The 17,741-nt window shown below is 40.3% G+C and overlaps 1 protein-coding gene across 1 annotated transcript in view; it reads left to right on the top strand.

Moving 5' to 3' along the window:
* ARHGEF33 (Rho guanine nucleotide exchange factor 33) overlaps positions 1-17,741 on the top strand; it is a 371,211-nt gene that overhangs the window by 156,150 nt on the left and 197,320 nt on the right. Inside the window, exons 11-14 of the mRNA XM_086925777.1 lie at positions 7,147-7,230; positions 8,790-8,873; positions 14,047-14,195; positions 16,114-16,266. Of these exons, the coding sequence (XP_086781903.1) occupies positions 7,147-7,230; positions 8,790-8,873; positions 14,047-14,195; positions 16,114-16,266 (470 nt within the window). The remainder of the gene's footprint in view (positions 1-7,146; positions 7,231-8,789; positions 8,874-14,046; positions 14,196-16,113; positions 16,267-17,741) is intronic.

Genomic DNA, 17,741 nt, shown 5'->3' with positions numbered 1-17,741 from the left:
AGTTCTACATATTACAAAAGATAGAAACAGATTAGAATGCTAAAAAGATTTAACAAATACCTAGACAGATTGTTTTAAAAAAATCAAAAATAATTTTTTTTTAAAAGTATTTTTATAAACAAGAACTTTATTTATTACATAAATGTAATATTTTTAATTTCCTACCCTATAACACCACACAAATCACAACCCACATTTAAATGTTTAAAAAAATGTACCTCCATAAATAACATAACTAATTATCAATTAAACAAATATAATTAATTTCATTTTTTTAACAAATAAAAAATGTATTTACACCCCAAATGTTGCCCCTATAAAAACAAAACACACACACAAAATAACAATAAACACTTACCATAAACATTTATCAATTGATAAATTAATATTAATAATCAACTAATTATTAATTAATTAAACATAATTAGTTTCCACCCCCTGCCCCAATAAACACCACAACCTACACCTAACAATCATTACACAATTTCCTTAACTAATTAACATTAATAAATTAACATCAATTAACAACAACTTATTAATTAATTTAAAGTAATTTACTTCCCACCCTTTACTACTATAAACCCCAAAACCTACATCAAAAATTAATTACACAAGTGCCATATTTTAATTTTAATGAATTATTTAGCATTAATTAACAAACAATTATTAATTAATCATAAATAAATTAATTTTTACCCTATACTCCTATAAATCCCACCACCCACTCTAAAAAAAAATGACACAATTAACATAATTAATGACAAATTAATTAATTATTAATAATTATCAACCAATTAATGTAATATTCAATAATAAAATAACTCCCACAATTAACCCTATAAAATATAAATTAAATCAATATTAATAAATTAAAAATAGTAATACATTTATTATAATGTAATTACTTCCCACCCTATTCCCCTATAAACACACAACCCGCTCCTACAAAAATGACACAATTAACATAATTGCCAATTAATTAATTAATAATTAACAGACAATTAATTAATAATTAATAATACATTAAGTCCCACAAAAAACACTATATAATCTTAAATACATACTAAAACATAAGAAATTATAATTAATTTAGTATAATTAAATTATTTCCCACCCATTCCCCTATAAACCCACAGCCCGCTCCTAAAAAAATGACACCATTAACATAATTGCCAATTAAATAATTAACAACTGATTAATAAATAAATAATAACACATTAGTTCCCACAATTAACACATTAAAATCTAAAATCTAAATTAAATAAATACTAATACATGAAAAATAATCATTAATGTATTATAATTACATTTCTTCCCACCTTATTCCCCTCTAAACCCACTACAGAACTTAAAAACACAGAATTTAATTAAGAAAAAATAATTAACTACCAAAAATGTAACACATATATTAAAAAACAAAACAAATCCTTATACAAAAAATAGATCACATACTTTTAAAATACATACTAAAATACATAACACTAATTAAAACATTGATATTTTAAACAACTTTATTTTTGAAAATGATATCAACAACTTTGATATTTCCAAAAATGATATTTCTTACCTGCAAGTCTATATTCTTGACCACGATAGTCTTCCTGTCGCTAGTTCTGTATCACGATATTTAAAACTCGATATTTGTGTATGTTGACATTTTAAACTCGATATTCTGTCTGTGTGCTGATTAAGTGGTCCAATTCATGGGTCTGCTCATTTCGATCAGTTTTACCCACACACTCTTTTTATTACAGCTTTTTCCCAAAGAATTGTGGGCTCCATTAAACATACTAATCAAAGACGCTCTAAATATAATTCCCATACTTCTTAGTATGTGCAAAATGGTTATTGCTAATAATATTCTGGTCTGGGACCAATGTCTGATCTAACTGGCACTGAAGAAAAAAGTCAAATGAATGAATCAAATCATATTTCTTACCACACCCCCTGTTCCACCAGAGAGCATTAGCAAGCTTTATGTCTGTCAATGGGATTGTAGAATACATTCCAGAAATTAAACTTCAAAGTAAAATTACAGTGGAATTATTTATAAAGTGTAGGAATAGAAGTGTAAATAACCCAATTATATTTTATTATAGCTCATCAAATGTAAATGTTACCACCTTTTAAATGGGTTTTAAATATCTCACATGCCTTAACACTATGAATATTTTGAGGGGTTTCCTAGCTTCTGTGAAGGGTTGGGAGGCTTTATAAATTGTTGCTTTAATAAATAATGACATTGAAATAAGTTGTGATACACAAAAAAGAGGCTTAGAAGGTTTAAATATTGACAGGGAGCGACTCCCCTTGAACCATATATGGAAACACAAAAAAGCAAACCTAGGTCTGAATTGAAATGGCAAAGTGCGGGGAGTCCCTTTTAAAGGACGTTTTGCCTCACCCACCCGTAGGTGGCATACTTCATCATCAGGAACCTCCTTGCACTGCACACCTAGTCGCAGTTCAGGCTACGCCCCCCTCAGAGTAAGGGAGGAGCTCAGGGATGTTTTTTGCAGTAGCAGGGAGGTATACTAAAACCTTCAGATGAGCCAGGCGTGGAGGGAGTGTGTGAAGATGGTGAGCGTGAATTAAAACTAACTACCTGGTATGCTGAAGATAAACTTTAATGGGACATCTAGGGGTCAGGATTAGTAAAACGGGGAGGACTATAACAGGATGATTCAACATGTCTTGGTCTCTACGTGGTCAAATTGTCGACATGTTTCAGCCTAAATGTCCTCCGTAGAGGTGACGTGGCTTTCCTCAGGACCAGGTGAAGTGTGAAAGAAATGTGAAGTAGTGATTGTCGCCACAATACCAAATCTGGTAGGTGGGATGAAAAGGATACAGCCAACTAGTAGGTTAATGAATCAATTGTAAGTATCTGTTGGTCAGCGTCGTCCCTGTAGAAAGACTAGTATTTAAAACAAAAAGTTTATATTCATTTCCACAAGTACTCCTTAGTCCACGTGCCAATTGGATATATTGTTAGTTTCAATTGTGGCTACGCAAATGATGTGGAATAACAATTTCTTGGTGCTTACCCGTATTGTCGGGGGAGCTAGGGGCAACTCATCCTCGGGGCACGCACTCGTGGTGGCTTCCAAACGCTATATTAGGAGAGGGGCAAAAAGGGGTTGACTTTAGTGTACAGTCATACATATACATAACATTCAGTTGACTATACATGCTCAGGGTGGGTAGCATGTTATTGTTTAATGCTCTGATTGTAAACCAGATCTTCCCAGTTCTACACTGAGATGTGGTAAAGCAGTAAGCAACAGTACAAAGTTACGTATAAAAAGGTCCCAGAGGACAGTATATTGATAACTTGGTATAAGATAGCAAATGGAATGACTATGCTAAGGCATTCCTGAATGGTAATGGACACTGGATGGGTACACTAGAAAAGTTAAAGTAAGACCAAAGAAAAACCAAAAACACATATCCTGGGAGGTACAGGCTAGCATTAAACATAAGGCTTTGTTTAGTTGTTCCCAGAAATGAGCGAGACTCCTGAATTGTGGTGATCACTCTGGATGAATTAATGAAGAGCTAACTCACTACCTCTTAGCTGTAATGTAGGTCTCTATCTTGGCAGTGAAATGGAGCCTAACTCAAAGGGCAGAGTACTGCTAAACTGTCTACTCGACTCAACCGGAGATATGGTAATCTCGGCTGGCCTTTATCATTTAAACACACACCTGGATATTCCCAGGACAGAGCAAAATGCCAGTGATCAGGCAATCTTGGCTTCTTGTACAGATTCACATTACAGCCCCGTTACCATTTAGCCGAGATTGCCAGATCGATGGTGTCTTCCTATGTCCTGGGAATATCCAGGTGTGTGTTTATATGATAAAGGCCAGCCGAGATTACCATATATCCGGTTGAGTTGGATAGACTGCTTATCAGTACTCTGCCTTTTGACTTAGACTCAATTTCCCTGCCCAGATAGAGACCTACATTACAGCTAAGAGGTGGTGAGTTAGCTCTTCATAAATTCATCCAGAGTTATCGCCTCAATTCAGGTGTCTCACTCATTTTTGGCAACAACTACACAAAGCCTGTGTTCGTTGCCAGCCTGTACCTCCCATAATATGTGAGTGCAGTTTTTCTTTGGTCTTACTTGTATCTTTTCTAGTGACCAATCCAGTGTCCATTACCATTCAGGAATGCCTTAGCATAGGCTTTTCCATTTGCTATCTTATACCAAGTTATCAATATACTGTCCTCTGGGACCTTTTTATAACTATTTTTGTACTGTTGCTTATTGCTTTACCACATCTCTGTGTAAAACTGTGAGGATCTGGTTTACAATCAGAGATCAACCAATCACTTTCTACCGACCCTGAGCATGTATAGTCAGCTCCATTTTATGTATATGTATGACTGTACACTACAGTCAACCCCTTTTTTCCCCTCTCCTAATATAGGGTTTGGAAGCCACCTCGAGTGTGTGCGCCGAGTATCAATTGCCACTAGTATCCCGACAATACGGGTAAGCACCAAGAAATAGTTATTTCACATCGTTTGCATATTCACAATTGAAACTAATAGTATATATATGTGGCACATGAACTAAGGAGTGCTTGTGGAAATGTGTATAAACTTTTTGTTTTAAACACTTCTATCTCTACAGGGACGACGCTGATCAGCAGATCCTTACAATTGGTTCATTACCCTACTAGCTGGCTGTATCCTTTTCATCCCACCTACCAGAATTGGTATAGTGGCGACATTCACTACTACACATTTCTTTCACACTTCACCTGGTCCAGAAGAAAGCCATTTCACCTCTTCGGAGGGCATTCAGGCTGGAACATGTTGACCAATTGACCACCTAGAGATCATGACAGGTTGAAAATTCCTGCCATTGCCAACACCACCTTTTTTTAATCCTGACCTCTGGATGTCCCATTAAAGTTTCTCTTCAGCATACCAGGTAGTTAGTTTTACTTCACCCTCACCATTTTCACACACTCCCTCCATGCCCCGCCTATCTGAAGGTTTTAGTATACCTCCCTACATACTACGATAAAAAACATCCCTGAGCTCCTCCCTCACAGTGAGGGGGTCATAGCCCACAGTGTGACTAGGCTCGCAGTGCAAGGAGGTTCCTAATGATGAAGCATGCCACCTACGGGTGGGTGAGGGAACTCGTCCTTGAAAAAGGGACTCACCGCACTACAACATTTAAATAAGTTGAACAGAGGTGCCTGGAGTCCATAATCAAAGTGGTTTTCTAGGCCTTTTCTTCACCTAAGTAATTCACTTCTGTGAAGAAGGCTAAAGAGTGTTCCTAAGTGTGGCGCTTTGGTGGAGAATCCCTTGTCCTTCTGAATGCTTATGTGTTATTTTGCATAACCTCAGCATATGCAGGAATACTTTAATGTTTTATTGACCGTCATCTATTATATTTAATTTTTTGTTTTTGTAAAGCCACTGGAGGCTGTTTGGTAAGGAACGTAGGGGATGTTGCTTTCTAATTCATGGAGGAGAAGGAACATTGGGAGCATTTCAGTGCCAAGGGTGTCAGTTTGCTCACAGTGAATCGGCGGATTGCTTGTTACGCAAGAGGGAGGTTGTCGACAACTCCTCCGTAAACTCTCGATACATACCTGGGGACACCTATACACTGATGGAAAATTTAGTGCTAGCGAGGAATTCTTTAAAGACGTCAAACCTACTCATCTGGACCGCTTTTACTACATCAGGCTCCGGCAAGACATGAGAGCTGCCACACCCTCTTATCCTCTAGAACCCCCAGTGATGCTCCCGATACATATCCTAATACAACAAGAAGCCCCTGCACATGTACTGTCGACCCTATACCGCACTGTTCAAACCAATAGAGAATATGACCCACCACTGGCCCTGGGCAGATGGGAGGCAGAACTCGGTCACCCCCTAACCGATGAACAATGGACATACTGCTGTGCTCAGACGGGTGAAATTTCCTCTAACAGCAGGTTCCAGCTGATACACTATAAATACCTACATCACTTATATTATACACCTACAAGACTGCGAAAGCTGAAACTCCGGCCAATGATCGCTGCGACCGTTGTAGTGGGGAGGGTGCTGATTTCTGTCATCTGGCCTGGGATTGCCCGCCTATACAGCGTTAATGGGGGGAAGTGCTTGCTGCACTAGATATCATGGCTGGCTTACACATACCCACTGATCCACTCACTGCCCTGCTGGGCTACACCGAACCTATTGCTTCTAAAATGCGGACGTACACCTCCATGGCGCTATTGCTCGCCAAAAGGAAAATCGCGTGCAGATGGGGGAGAGGGAGAGTGCCGAAATTTAAGGACTGGCTCCAAGACTTAATATATTGCCAGGAGCAACTACACACTTCTGCAGAACTTCAACCCCCCTCATCACGCCCAAGAGATAAACGAGGCCCGCTGCAAACCTATTTAATGGAAGACGCTGTAGATCAAAGCGCACAAAACTCATAATGCGTATCACTCACTCCCTGCTGTTCTCCCCCAGACATACTTCCACCCCTATTGCACTAACAGAGGTGGGGTGATGAATGTCATAGCTATAATATTCACAGGCTGAAACATCTCCTTATCACGATCATGAATGTTTTCCTTTTTGTTATCACAAGTGACATGCCAGTAAAATTGGGTAGTATCCTTTACAAGATGCCTTAGTTGTATGTTAATGTTATCAATGATATTTATGAATGTACTGATAACTCTGCCTCCATAACCCACCACTGCCACTAACGCGGCCGGCACCTAGGGGTTGTAGGCGGCTTGCTGTGTACTCCCCTACACACGAACCCATTCGCCTTATATACTTGACTTGTCGTTATGCCGGCCGAGATGTGGTTGTAGGCAGTACGCGTTGATGTATAATGTTTGTGGACCTTTAATAAAGGTTTTTGGAAAATTTGGAAAAAAAAGGGGGGAGAAGGCATCCGCTCTAATTTGATTGGGCCATTTTCACAAAGTAATATCTAACAAATAAGCCCCTAAGTCATACTTGGAAATTCAGGTTGGAAAAGCCTACAGCAGGAGAAGTGCCTGTTCAGGAATACCCACACAAACTTTGTTCACAAAGCTCTTAGCAGGATAGTAGAGGTTCACTTCACTCATTAACTCACTGTTTGTCTTTTTCAAGAATAACTTTCTAGACTACTACGTTGCCTACTTGAAGGATTTGCCAGATTGCATCTCTGTGATCCATATTGTGGTTCTGAAAGAGGTGAGCACATTGATAACGCATATACTACATTATTTTCTTGTAAATATTATTTCACAAGTGAAAGTAAATGCTGGTCATGTTGTAAAGTGGGTCAATTAGGCCACATCTATTTTACAACTATGTAAAACTGTGTAGAAAGAAACCACGTATATAGCTCTGTAGAAAACAACCTTTCAAACTTTTGAGAAGAACAGTCATACTTTAAAAACGGAACAGGTAAATAAAAACACAGTCCTATTCACAAAGATGCTGCTATGACATACATGTGTAGTACTCGTGGCTCACGCCAGAGTTTCAAGAGGAAGCCAGGAGTAGTCCTTGCTTACTCCTGGTATTCATCTTTAAAAACTCTTACATGCAGTTGGTTAGAAATTGTTTAGTCCCTCATGCCTCCCTCTATAGTAACAGTGTTTCATTGGTACCTTCGTAGTCCATCTTGCTTTTCTCTTGTATCGTTAAGGCTTTGGACTTTTTTTTCCAAAGAGGCCTTTGAATTTGCACTTCTTTTTTGGGAATCCTGATAAGCCTGTGCCTGGGAAGCCTTCTCCAAGGCCCTCCTTCATCTCACACCACAGAGGATTATTCTCAGCACCATAGGTCAAGGTTTAAGAATGCTCATTGTGGCAGACATGATGTAAAAGGGTCTTCCCTAAGCTGCTGGGATCAGGAAGGTGCAATCCAGACACCATAATCAAATGTTGATGTTGCAAAAGTAACAGCACAGCCATTGACACCTTCATGGAGAGACTTTTGCAAGAAGAAACAAAGGATTTCTGTCTACTCCAGTGGTGCCTCATTAGACTCTGTGCCAAGGCCTAATGCCCTTAATATCCACTCATCCCTTAGCCTATATGAAATGATTTAGGGTTTGAGGAGGCATATTACTATTTGGAAGGAAGAATCCCACTCCCAAAGCAGTGAAGTGCCAGGCTATAAAATCAGTCACCACAAAGCTCATGCCAAAACACCACAGTCACTTCTTACCTACCCTGTGGATAGGAGCAGCTAGGGACAGACCTCCCAACAGGTGCCTAGAGTAGTGGAGGGCTGAGAAGAGTATAGGAAAATGAGCAGCCAGAATGCTCATCAAACGTTCTTGTTGATCATTAATTCGAAAAGAGACCACAATTCTAGGATTGCTTTATAGTGATTTTGCATGAAAGAAGCAGCTCCTTTTCCGACGTGGTCAGTATGTGGCTTACCTTGAAGCATCTATTTGCATAAACGAGGATTAGTGAACCATACTTACAGCAATGTGCCCTATGAACCATTCTCCTAATTACAATCGGATATGTTATACATTTTGTCATCTTTTAAAATCCCCCAATGCACTATGCATCCCAAGTGAATACAGCTTATTATATATCAAACCTATTTCTAGTTAAGATGGCAATGTTACTGTTTTGGTACTACAATTAATTTCCCTATAACTGAAATCCCTTTTAGCCTCTAAACTGTGAATGGATAAACTTTTGTTTCATGTATGATCCTTATCCCATTCCATTTGGTATATAAATATATGTCATAGTTAGTCCCCATAAATTGTTTTTCTTCTTTAGGTTGAGGAAGATATTAAGTCTGACCTATATATACTACTTTTTCATGTCGTCCAGCGGATCCCAGAGTATCTTAGCTATTTACAGGTAAGGAGCCACCTAAATACAGATTGAATATATAGATGAATTAATGAACTGGAAAACTAGTGAAATGGCCTTCATGCTGCATGGAACTGAACCAAATATTCCAGAGTGCAAGCTTCAGTAATAACCAATAGTGTATGATGCTATCATAAAATAAAATGGAAAATGTAAATTACTAACATTAGCATGGGACTTTCTGACTTTGCATTGGGAAAACAGCAAAGGAAACAATGAACAGGAAATAAATTGTACTAGATGCCAGGTCATCTTCCTATTATTTCATTTATGTTAACTGTATCAAAGCAAATGGCAATGTGTAAAGTGTTTTTAACATGGACTTCACCTCACCACCTCACCAGCTATTTCTACTATATATTTATCATAATATTGTGCACGAAACAAGGATTTTGAATGATAGTTGTCTGTCATTCAACACAAGAAGTACCAAGAGGGGCTCTCTCAGCCTGCACTGCCTCCATGACCTGGTCCCTTCCTTCCAGCACTTACATATGTGTTCAAGTATATTATGGTGGGAACCGAAGTATGCAAGTCAGTGTACTGGGGAAAGAGTTCGAAAGCTATACTCTTTGGAGCACTCCATAGACTTAAATATGGAGATTAGTTTACAGTATGGAAACCCGTACCCAATAATTTTCACAACAGAAGGCCCGCTCATTTAAAACATCCCCTAAATATTCTTTCCTTATCAGAGACTAGAATAAAGGTGAACTTAGGATCTACTTCCAATCTTAGCATGCCACCAAACCATTAATTTAAATACACGATCTGGTCCCTTAAACTTTTAAATTGTCCTTTAAACTTTAAAATCAATTATCTGCAATTTGCCACATTTAAAGAAAGAGAAGTTTTAAGACTTAAACCCTCTCGTTGACAACTACTTCTTACATTAAGAGACGCCACAGTCATTTTGTGCTCATCAGCGTTAGACAAGACCTTCAGATAGAACTTCCAAATGTCACCCTCAAATTTGATTTATGGGGTCATACAAAACAACTCTATACAGACAGAAAGGCCTAGGTTCAAAGATCCTATGCCATCCTGTCAGCATTTGACCAACATTACCTCTTCCTCAAACAACTCTTTTTAAATTTGGAAAATATTTAGTAAGCTCCAGCACTAGTTGCTACCAAAACTTCATTTGTGAAAAAAGAAAACACCAATCAGAACACCACCATATAAGTCCAAAGTTGTCCATCAAAGTAATTCAGCACCAACTAGGTTTCTAAACAGTACAATGCAGGACTCATCATGCCAACAGCCAAAAAGGTGTCACACTATACATCATCCATGACAATGACACCCCCACCACCACAAACTGCAACGCTTTACTTCACAGCATAAAGCCCTCTACCAGCTCCAACACCCACAGAAACAAATCACAAGATTTGCTTTGACTCTGCATTCCTGAAACCTTCAAGGTGACCTCAAACAGAAGATGCACAATCAGACGTGCAGGTGCATTCATGACCTCACCATCTTCAAATCCCACACATCATGGCACTCATTGACACATGGACACCTGCTCTCGCATCCAACAAATACATCCTACTCAGAGACTTCAACTTCCCCCTGGACAACCCAAGTGACCAGAACACCGCCTTCCTACTAAAGAACCTTGCCAACATCGAACTCAAGCAGCTAGTGACGGTACCAACCAACACAGCCGGACACATGCTCAACACCGTTTCTCCACCAGTGGGGACATCACCTACAGCCACACCACCGAACGCCTCTGCACCGACCACCACTGCGTACACCTCGCCTTCACCATGCCCACCGCATACCACTGCCCTCATCTTCCCCCTGTCGCAACTGGAACAAGGCCACCAAAGAACATCTAGTTGACTTCCTCTGCACGACCACTCCGCCAGCACCAACAACTGCAAACACTGCAGCTCGCAACCTGAACTGCTGGATCTCCAACTGCGCCGACACTCTAGCAACCTTCAAGAAGACACCAGGCAAGCAACACTCCAAGAAATCCAGCTGGTTCACTCCCATCCTCCATGAGTCCAGACGCTCCTGCTGGCGACTTGAGTAGAGATGGAGAAAAAAACAAAACCCTGGAAACCCACGCATCCTTCAAATCCACAGTCAACAAACACTATCTTCTCCTCAAAACCACAAATAAAATGGCCTTCCAGGACAGAATAAACGTCAACCCACACAGCAACAAAGAACTCTTCGCCATCGTCACACAGCGAGCCAGACTACCCCTGCTCCTCTCGGAACCCACAGAAATCAGCTGTGCAGTTCTCCAGGGCTCTTCCCTGAGCCCCACCCTCATCAGCATATACATAGCTCCCCTCACAATCATTGTCAGAAGTTTCGGGCTCAACAACGTCTCCTACACCGACTACACCCAGCTGATCATCTCCCTCACCAACGAATCCACAGCCACCAAAATCAACTTTCACAACAGAATGAAGGCAGTTGTGACCTGGATGCAAGACAGATGCCTCAAGCTCAACTCAGACAAGAACAAACTACTCATCCTGGGACCCACCCCTTCAGCCTGGGATATCTCCTTGTGTCCCGCCAGAGTCAGAATCCCTTCGACCCCTGTGGACCACATACGCAACCTCAGCATCATACTAGACTCTTCGCTCTCTATTAACGGCCAAATCAACGCAGGATCCTCATCCTGTTTCCACATGCCCGCCTGCTTCGAAAGACATTCAGTGGGATCCCCAAATAATCCAGAAATATGGTCACCCAGGCCCTCATCACTAGTAGACTTGACTATGGCAACGCACTCTAAGCCGGCGTCACCCAGAAACAGCTCAGGAATCTATAGAATGTCCAAAACACTGCAGCCAAGCTGGTTCTCAACATCCCTTGCCGCGTCCACAAGACACAATACCTCAGACAACTCCACTGGCTCCCTATCAACAAGAGAATCACCTTCAAGCTCCTCATACAGGCCTATAAGGCCCTCCATGACATAGGACGAAAATATCTGAAACACCGCCTCACTTTCCACACACCAGCCAGACATCTCCGCTCTGCCCAACTTGATCTGGCCTCCGTCCCACGAATTAACAAGAGCAGAACTGAAGAAAGATCCTTTGCCGACCTCACCGCCAAGACCTGATACACCCTAACCCTCCACCTCGGGCAATCCACGTTGTTGACCCAGTTCAGGAAGGACCTCAAGACCTGGTTCTTTGACTGACCCTCCACACCAAATGGATAACAGCCCACCACCACCCAGAGACCCTCACTGGTGAGTAGTTGTGCTTTACAAAACCCTGATTGATTGATTTGTTCAGTGATTGATCATAGCCCAACATTGAAAACATCCTTTTAGGATTGCACAATAACCAACCTCAAAAATATAGGCTTGACACATGCAGTTGACAAACTAACCCATAGGCAGGATTCCATTCTCTCTGTTCCCAGTATTGTAAATAGATAATTGCAGAACACTCATTCAGATCTGATCATCTCTAGCATTGAAGATGAGTTCTTTGACAAGTCAAACCAATGAAAAGGAGGGTTTCAACCACTTATTCAACCAGCTTTTTTATATAGCACTGAATTATAGTTGCTACCAGCAGCCAGTAACGACTCATAGGGAGAAGGAAAATTACAGGGAATTTGCTACCTATCTATCTCAAATATAGAAGCCCCCACCATCTGTACATTACAATAGAAGATTTTTAAGCTGATGATGAAGGATTTGTCTTCCTAGTGAAGCAAGTGCTGAACCTTTCACAGCATCTTCATTTAAACATTTGAGGAATCTCATTGCCGAGTGTGCTACCAGTTGTGGTAAATGACCGTGCGTTGCTGCTTAGTTTACCCAAGAAGGAAGACAGCAGTAAGGCGCCAGATGGAGGTGCATCTATCATATCCTTTCACATGTAGCGTGTTAATCTTGGTTGTTATCCATCAACCAGAAATTGAAGCATGGAGTGTATTATTAATCAACAACTACTACTGAGTTCCACACTTCTCTCAAAATGAGCTGCCACATCAGTACATCCAGCAGCAGTACTAGTGGATACCCCCATCATACCCTTTCCTGCACTAAGCTGCCTGCCTCTCTCAGGAATGGCACTGTTTTTCAAATAGGCTGCATCAAGGAGAGTGGAGTTGCTCTGTCCACATAGTAAAGTACATTCAAGAATAAGCGCAACACTGGGTTCTTAGCCATTTCTACAAGTTACCTAACGCCTCTGTGTATTAATATCTCCATCCTGCTGCCCCCATTTGGTTCTTGCAAAATATTGAGCGATATTTTCCCATACCAGCGTGCTCATGATAGGGTTGATATGTGAGTGCATCATCACCATCCAAATCGGGCTCACCAGAAAAAATGACAATATTGAAAGAGAGGAAGTATCCAAGAGTTGGCCCAATATTCGACAAATTGATGGTGTCTGGAAAGAGCTCTGTTGGCAGAATTCCAATAGTTTCTTTGTCTAAGGGGTGCACCAACACCTTTTAACACTCTGTAGTAGATACAGAATATAAAGATCTGACTTATGCATGAAGGTAGATATTAGGGTATGGCCTCACCATGTCGCCACTGGATCCTCCTGCCTGTGACACATTCATTACAGGTTAATGCTTACGTTCCAACCCACATGCAAATACAAGGCTGTGTTGTTTGATAAGTGTCCCAGCCTTGCACTGTCCCTTGATAAATTCTGGCAGGTCAGAACTGCCGAAATTAAAGTTTATCTGGGGAAAAGAGCAGTAAAATAAGGAAAAACATATGGAATTCAGTGTGTTAAATACTGATTCCGAATTGTATGTCTCATTTGGAAGTTAGGAACTTGGAATCTGTGACATTTATCACAAGTGATAAATACCTTTCCCTTAGGTAAATGTTTTAACCACACATGGTAAAAGTGCCATACAATTCGACATAGTTTAGCCCAACTAATTCAGTGTCAACCATTATGCATGTATAACTGGAAAACAGCTACAAGCACAAAATGTAAAATGTAAACAGAAAAAGGAAAATGTAAACAGAAAAAGGAAAACCATATTCAATGTGAAGGTGAGTCTGTACTTGGGTGCTATTTTAACTTTATTAAACTGGTAACATTGGAAGGGTAATATATGCCTCCTTCACCACCTGTATGAAGCATTTGAATCTATACATACTTTGGCACTGCTGACAATGTTTTTTTCTTTATGCCAGAATGTCCTGAAATACACAGAACAGAAACACCCTGACTACTATCTACTGCTGGTCTGTGTCCAGCGGTTGCGAGTCTTCATCTCTCATTACAGCCTGCTGTTTCAATATGACGAGGACCTTCTGATACAGAAAAGGAAAAAATTAAAGAAGTGAGTTATTCAAAGTGATAAACTACCCTTCTAGTAAAAATCACATTAATGGTTGAGGTAGTTAATCATGGTATGAAGCAGGTGTCATTCTTGCATGGTGGACAAAGGGGACAAAATTGCCATTGCTGCATCTGCATTCTCGTTTAATATATGTATGTTGAAGAGGCCACCAGTTAAAAAAATTGGAGATATGCTTTTATCTGTCAGTGGACCTTAAAGTGGGTGAAATTAGTCAGACACCTGCCAGAAGGTCGCGCCCTTGCGTGGGCCAATCCTGGTGCTCATTCTAGAGCTTTTAGACACGTTTTCTCTGAGAATAAATGTTTGTATAGAACTACTCCTCCACATCCCTCTTCGAGTCTCCCACCATGGTATTTTAGGTGGAATCCCATTTTTCTTCCAAATGCTTGATTATTGCATATCATGCCTAGCTTTGAAGGATTGTAATGACAAACTAACCTCATTAATCCAAATAGGGATTACTGGAAGTTGTTGCTCCCAGTCACCCCTTATATAGAATATGTCCCTGTTCCCTTTTTAAAATGGATTGTTCAGATCCTGCGCCATCTTGAGAGGCATGTGTATTCAGAGATCTTTCTGTAACATTATTTAGCCTGGGTTCTGGGACAACACGCTGCACACCAGATGAGGCCCCACCATTTATGAATAAAAACGACTTTTAAAAACAGGACTGTCGCTATAATTAATTAGCAGCCATTTGGTCTTCCATCAAATGTGGAACACCAAAGAGATGTACAGATTGTGTACAAGATATAAAGTACAGTATAGGAGACTGATGCGCAGAAAATGTAGGACTGGGTCTGCCCACTTATTTCTTACAGTGGTTGAACAGGGTTCTCATTTTAGAGATAATTTCCTCTTGCCATACAGCCACCACTGGGCAAGTGGCCCAGTTTATTAATCTGTCAGAGCAGTTTACCTGTGCTTTGCTCTGGGCATTCAGGAAGGAGGAAGAGCTTTGTAGTTTTTCGCAGATGCGGAAAACTGAAAAAAAATGGGGGGAAAGTGGTTTGCGATGCAGTTTACGTTTTGCATTTCAGGAACAAAAAATGCCCAGGTGTACTCATGTGCAACTTGATGGGTCATCATTATGTCTCATTGCTCTTTTTGAGACCTTATAAGTTCAAAAGACAACTCACCTAGAAAAAATAGTGCATGATCTGAGCTGACATTAACATTTCCAAGCTTTTCTACACTACTACATCAGAGTACTTTCCATGCCTACTACTGACCTTTGTATATTGGAGGTAATGGTCCCTTATTGGCTGTTTGAGGCCGGGTAGATGTCTTGACCTTTGAGGTAGCTTTTCTGTTACCAGGGACCTTTGCTAGGTTCCAATCTACCCTTTTCATGGCTCACAAGCATCCAATTTGCCCTGAGTTGCACACTACAGAGTAAATGTTTCATACAACTACTCCTACGTAATCAAAATAAACTAATGTTAGTGTGTGATAACACCCTGCAAAGCATAAAGCATTGTGCTGAAGTAGCATGTTGCTGTTGTTATCAGAACACATCTGTGTAATGGTAAAAAATAGCAAAAACTGTGAATGTCTTGCAAGAAGATTAGAGTGGGGTATTTTATCCAAAACCCTACATTGATCGCTAGTGGATTTCTTAATGGCATGGTAAATTCTCAACTGAAGGGTTTCCAACTAATGACCTATCATCCAGATAAATGATGGTTTCTATACTATCTCTATGGGGGAGGTCATTCTGCTGGAGGATTCTTTACTCTCTGAAAATCCTTCACTGAGGATCTACCATTTCTTCAAGAAATCAGAGGTTACCACTCTCCTCCAATCAGGCTTTCGGAGACAGTCTATAAAAGTAAATAGTCTACAATATTACAAAAACACAATTCTTTTTTGTAATGCTGAAATTTGTTTCATCCAGGTCTTCCATGATAAAACTTTATAAAAGTTTGGCTTCTAATGGACAAGACGTTTCTCCTAGTCTGAGCACCACTTCCATTCGAGATAGTGGGATCCAATCAGATGAGATGCAGCAACTCTATCCTTCAATATCTGGCTCCAGCTCAACGGCCACGTAAGTGAGTTTTATGTCAGAATCTTGTGTTTGAAAAATGGTGCTACCAAAATAATGTAGCTTAAATATCAACTATCATTACGTAAAGTATCTATTGGTCGGTATAGAAGTGCTTTTCTTAACTCCAAAGTTACATACCATTATGTGTACCCATCAAGATACATCTATATGGAGTTAGATATATTAAATCTGCACACACACATATACACCCACGCACACCCACACACTTCCCTCTCAATATTTTGATAGCCATATTTTTATCTACAGTATTTAGGTAGCATAGTTAAAATAGGATACTCCGGTAGTATATGCACATAAGCGAATGGATGATCAATCATCAAGGAGTATAAAAAAGCTCACAGCTTGAAAATGTTGTGAGAATATAGGCATCTATAGATAAATACATAATAGTTTTGAGACTGTGCTGGTCCACAATAAAAGCTACTCTATTACACCAACCACAAAGGAAAACATCTGCGTTTAATGTAAGCAATCAGTTAATGCTGTAAGGTACTATGCAAAATTAGTATGCAGTTCCTAACATAAAAAGCAGGGTTTAGTGTGTTTTTTGCAAGGGCTACATGACTAGTATGGAGTAATATAAGTGGGGAGAAGAGACCACTCCATTCGGAAAAAGACCCTCACACACCCAGGCAGTTGGGTGTCTTGCTTCATCATCGGGTCTGCTCCTTATCGGTCGGCGGTGCAATACCCGATCGGCACCCGTGACGGGGCCTTCTTGGCGGAGATCTTTTTTCCTTTAGGCCAGTGGGTGAGGTGCGTGTGAGAGCCCTAGATCAGTGTAGGTGAAAGTGGAGTGTAAGGAAGTGGATTAAAATAGGGGAGGTGGTCCACTCAAGACAATTTTTAATGAATGTGGTCCCTCCCACATTTAAAAGTAGAAAAAAGGTACGTATCTTCACTCTAAGGATGTGGAGTCTATGCGCTTATGAAAAAGGTCAACATGTTTCTTTCCTGTTAACTTATTAGTTGGCAATTCATCAGGACCAGGAGGATCTACCTACACTTTTTGGTAGCAGTCAACAAGGGTTAAAGTGTATATTTGACCACCTAGGAATGACAAATTTCGCGACGTTTGCGAAGTACAAGGTTTTTTTTGTAAAATCCGGCTACAAGCCTTTTTTCAAGACCAGTCACCACCAGCCACCGATGACTCTGATCTTCATAAACCTTCTACTTTCGCTCCCACCAGCAGCATGATCCCCAACAAAGTGCTGACTTTTGAGCAAGCAGTACTAAAAGATCTTAACAGCACTACCACTCCTGCTGTATTTCACAACTTGTCCAGTGACGAAACTGCTGCCATCAAGTCTTAGCAAGTGATACGAGTATCACTATTAAACAGGCAGACAAAGGCGGTGCAACAGTAATTATGTCCACTCTGGACTACGACATGGAATGCCGCAGACAACTAAGTGACAGGAAGTAGTACACTCCCATAAGAGAAGACCCCA

The sequence above is a fragment of the Lissotriton vulgaris genome, chromosome 6, assembly GCF_964263255.1.
Source record: "Lissotriton vulgaris chromosome 6, aLisVul1.2, whole genome shotgun sequence".
Lineage (NCBI taxonomy): Eukaryota > Metazoa > Chordata > Amphibia > Caudata > Salamandridae > Lissotriton > Lissotriton vulgaris.
This window is presented reverse-complemented; position numbering and strand designations above follow the sequence as displayed.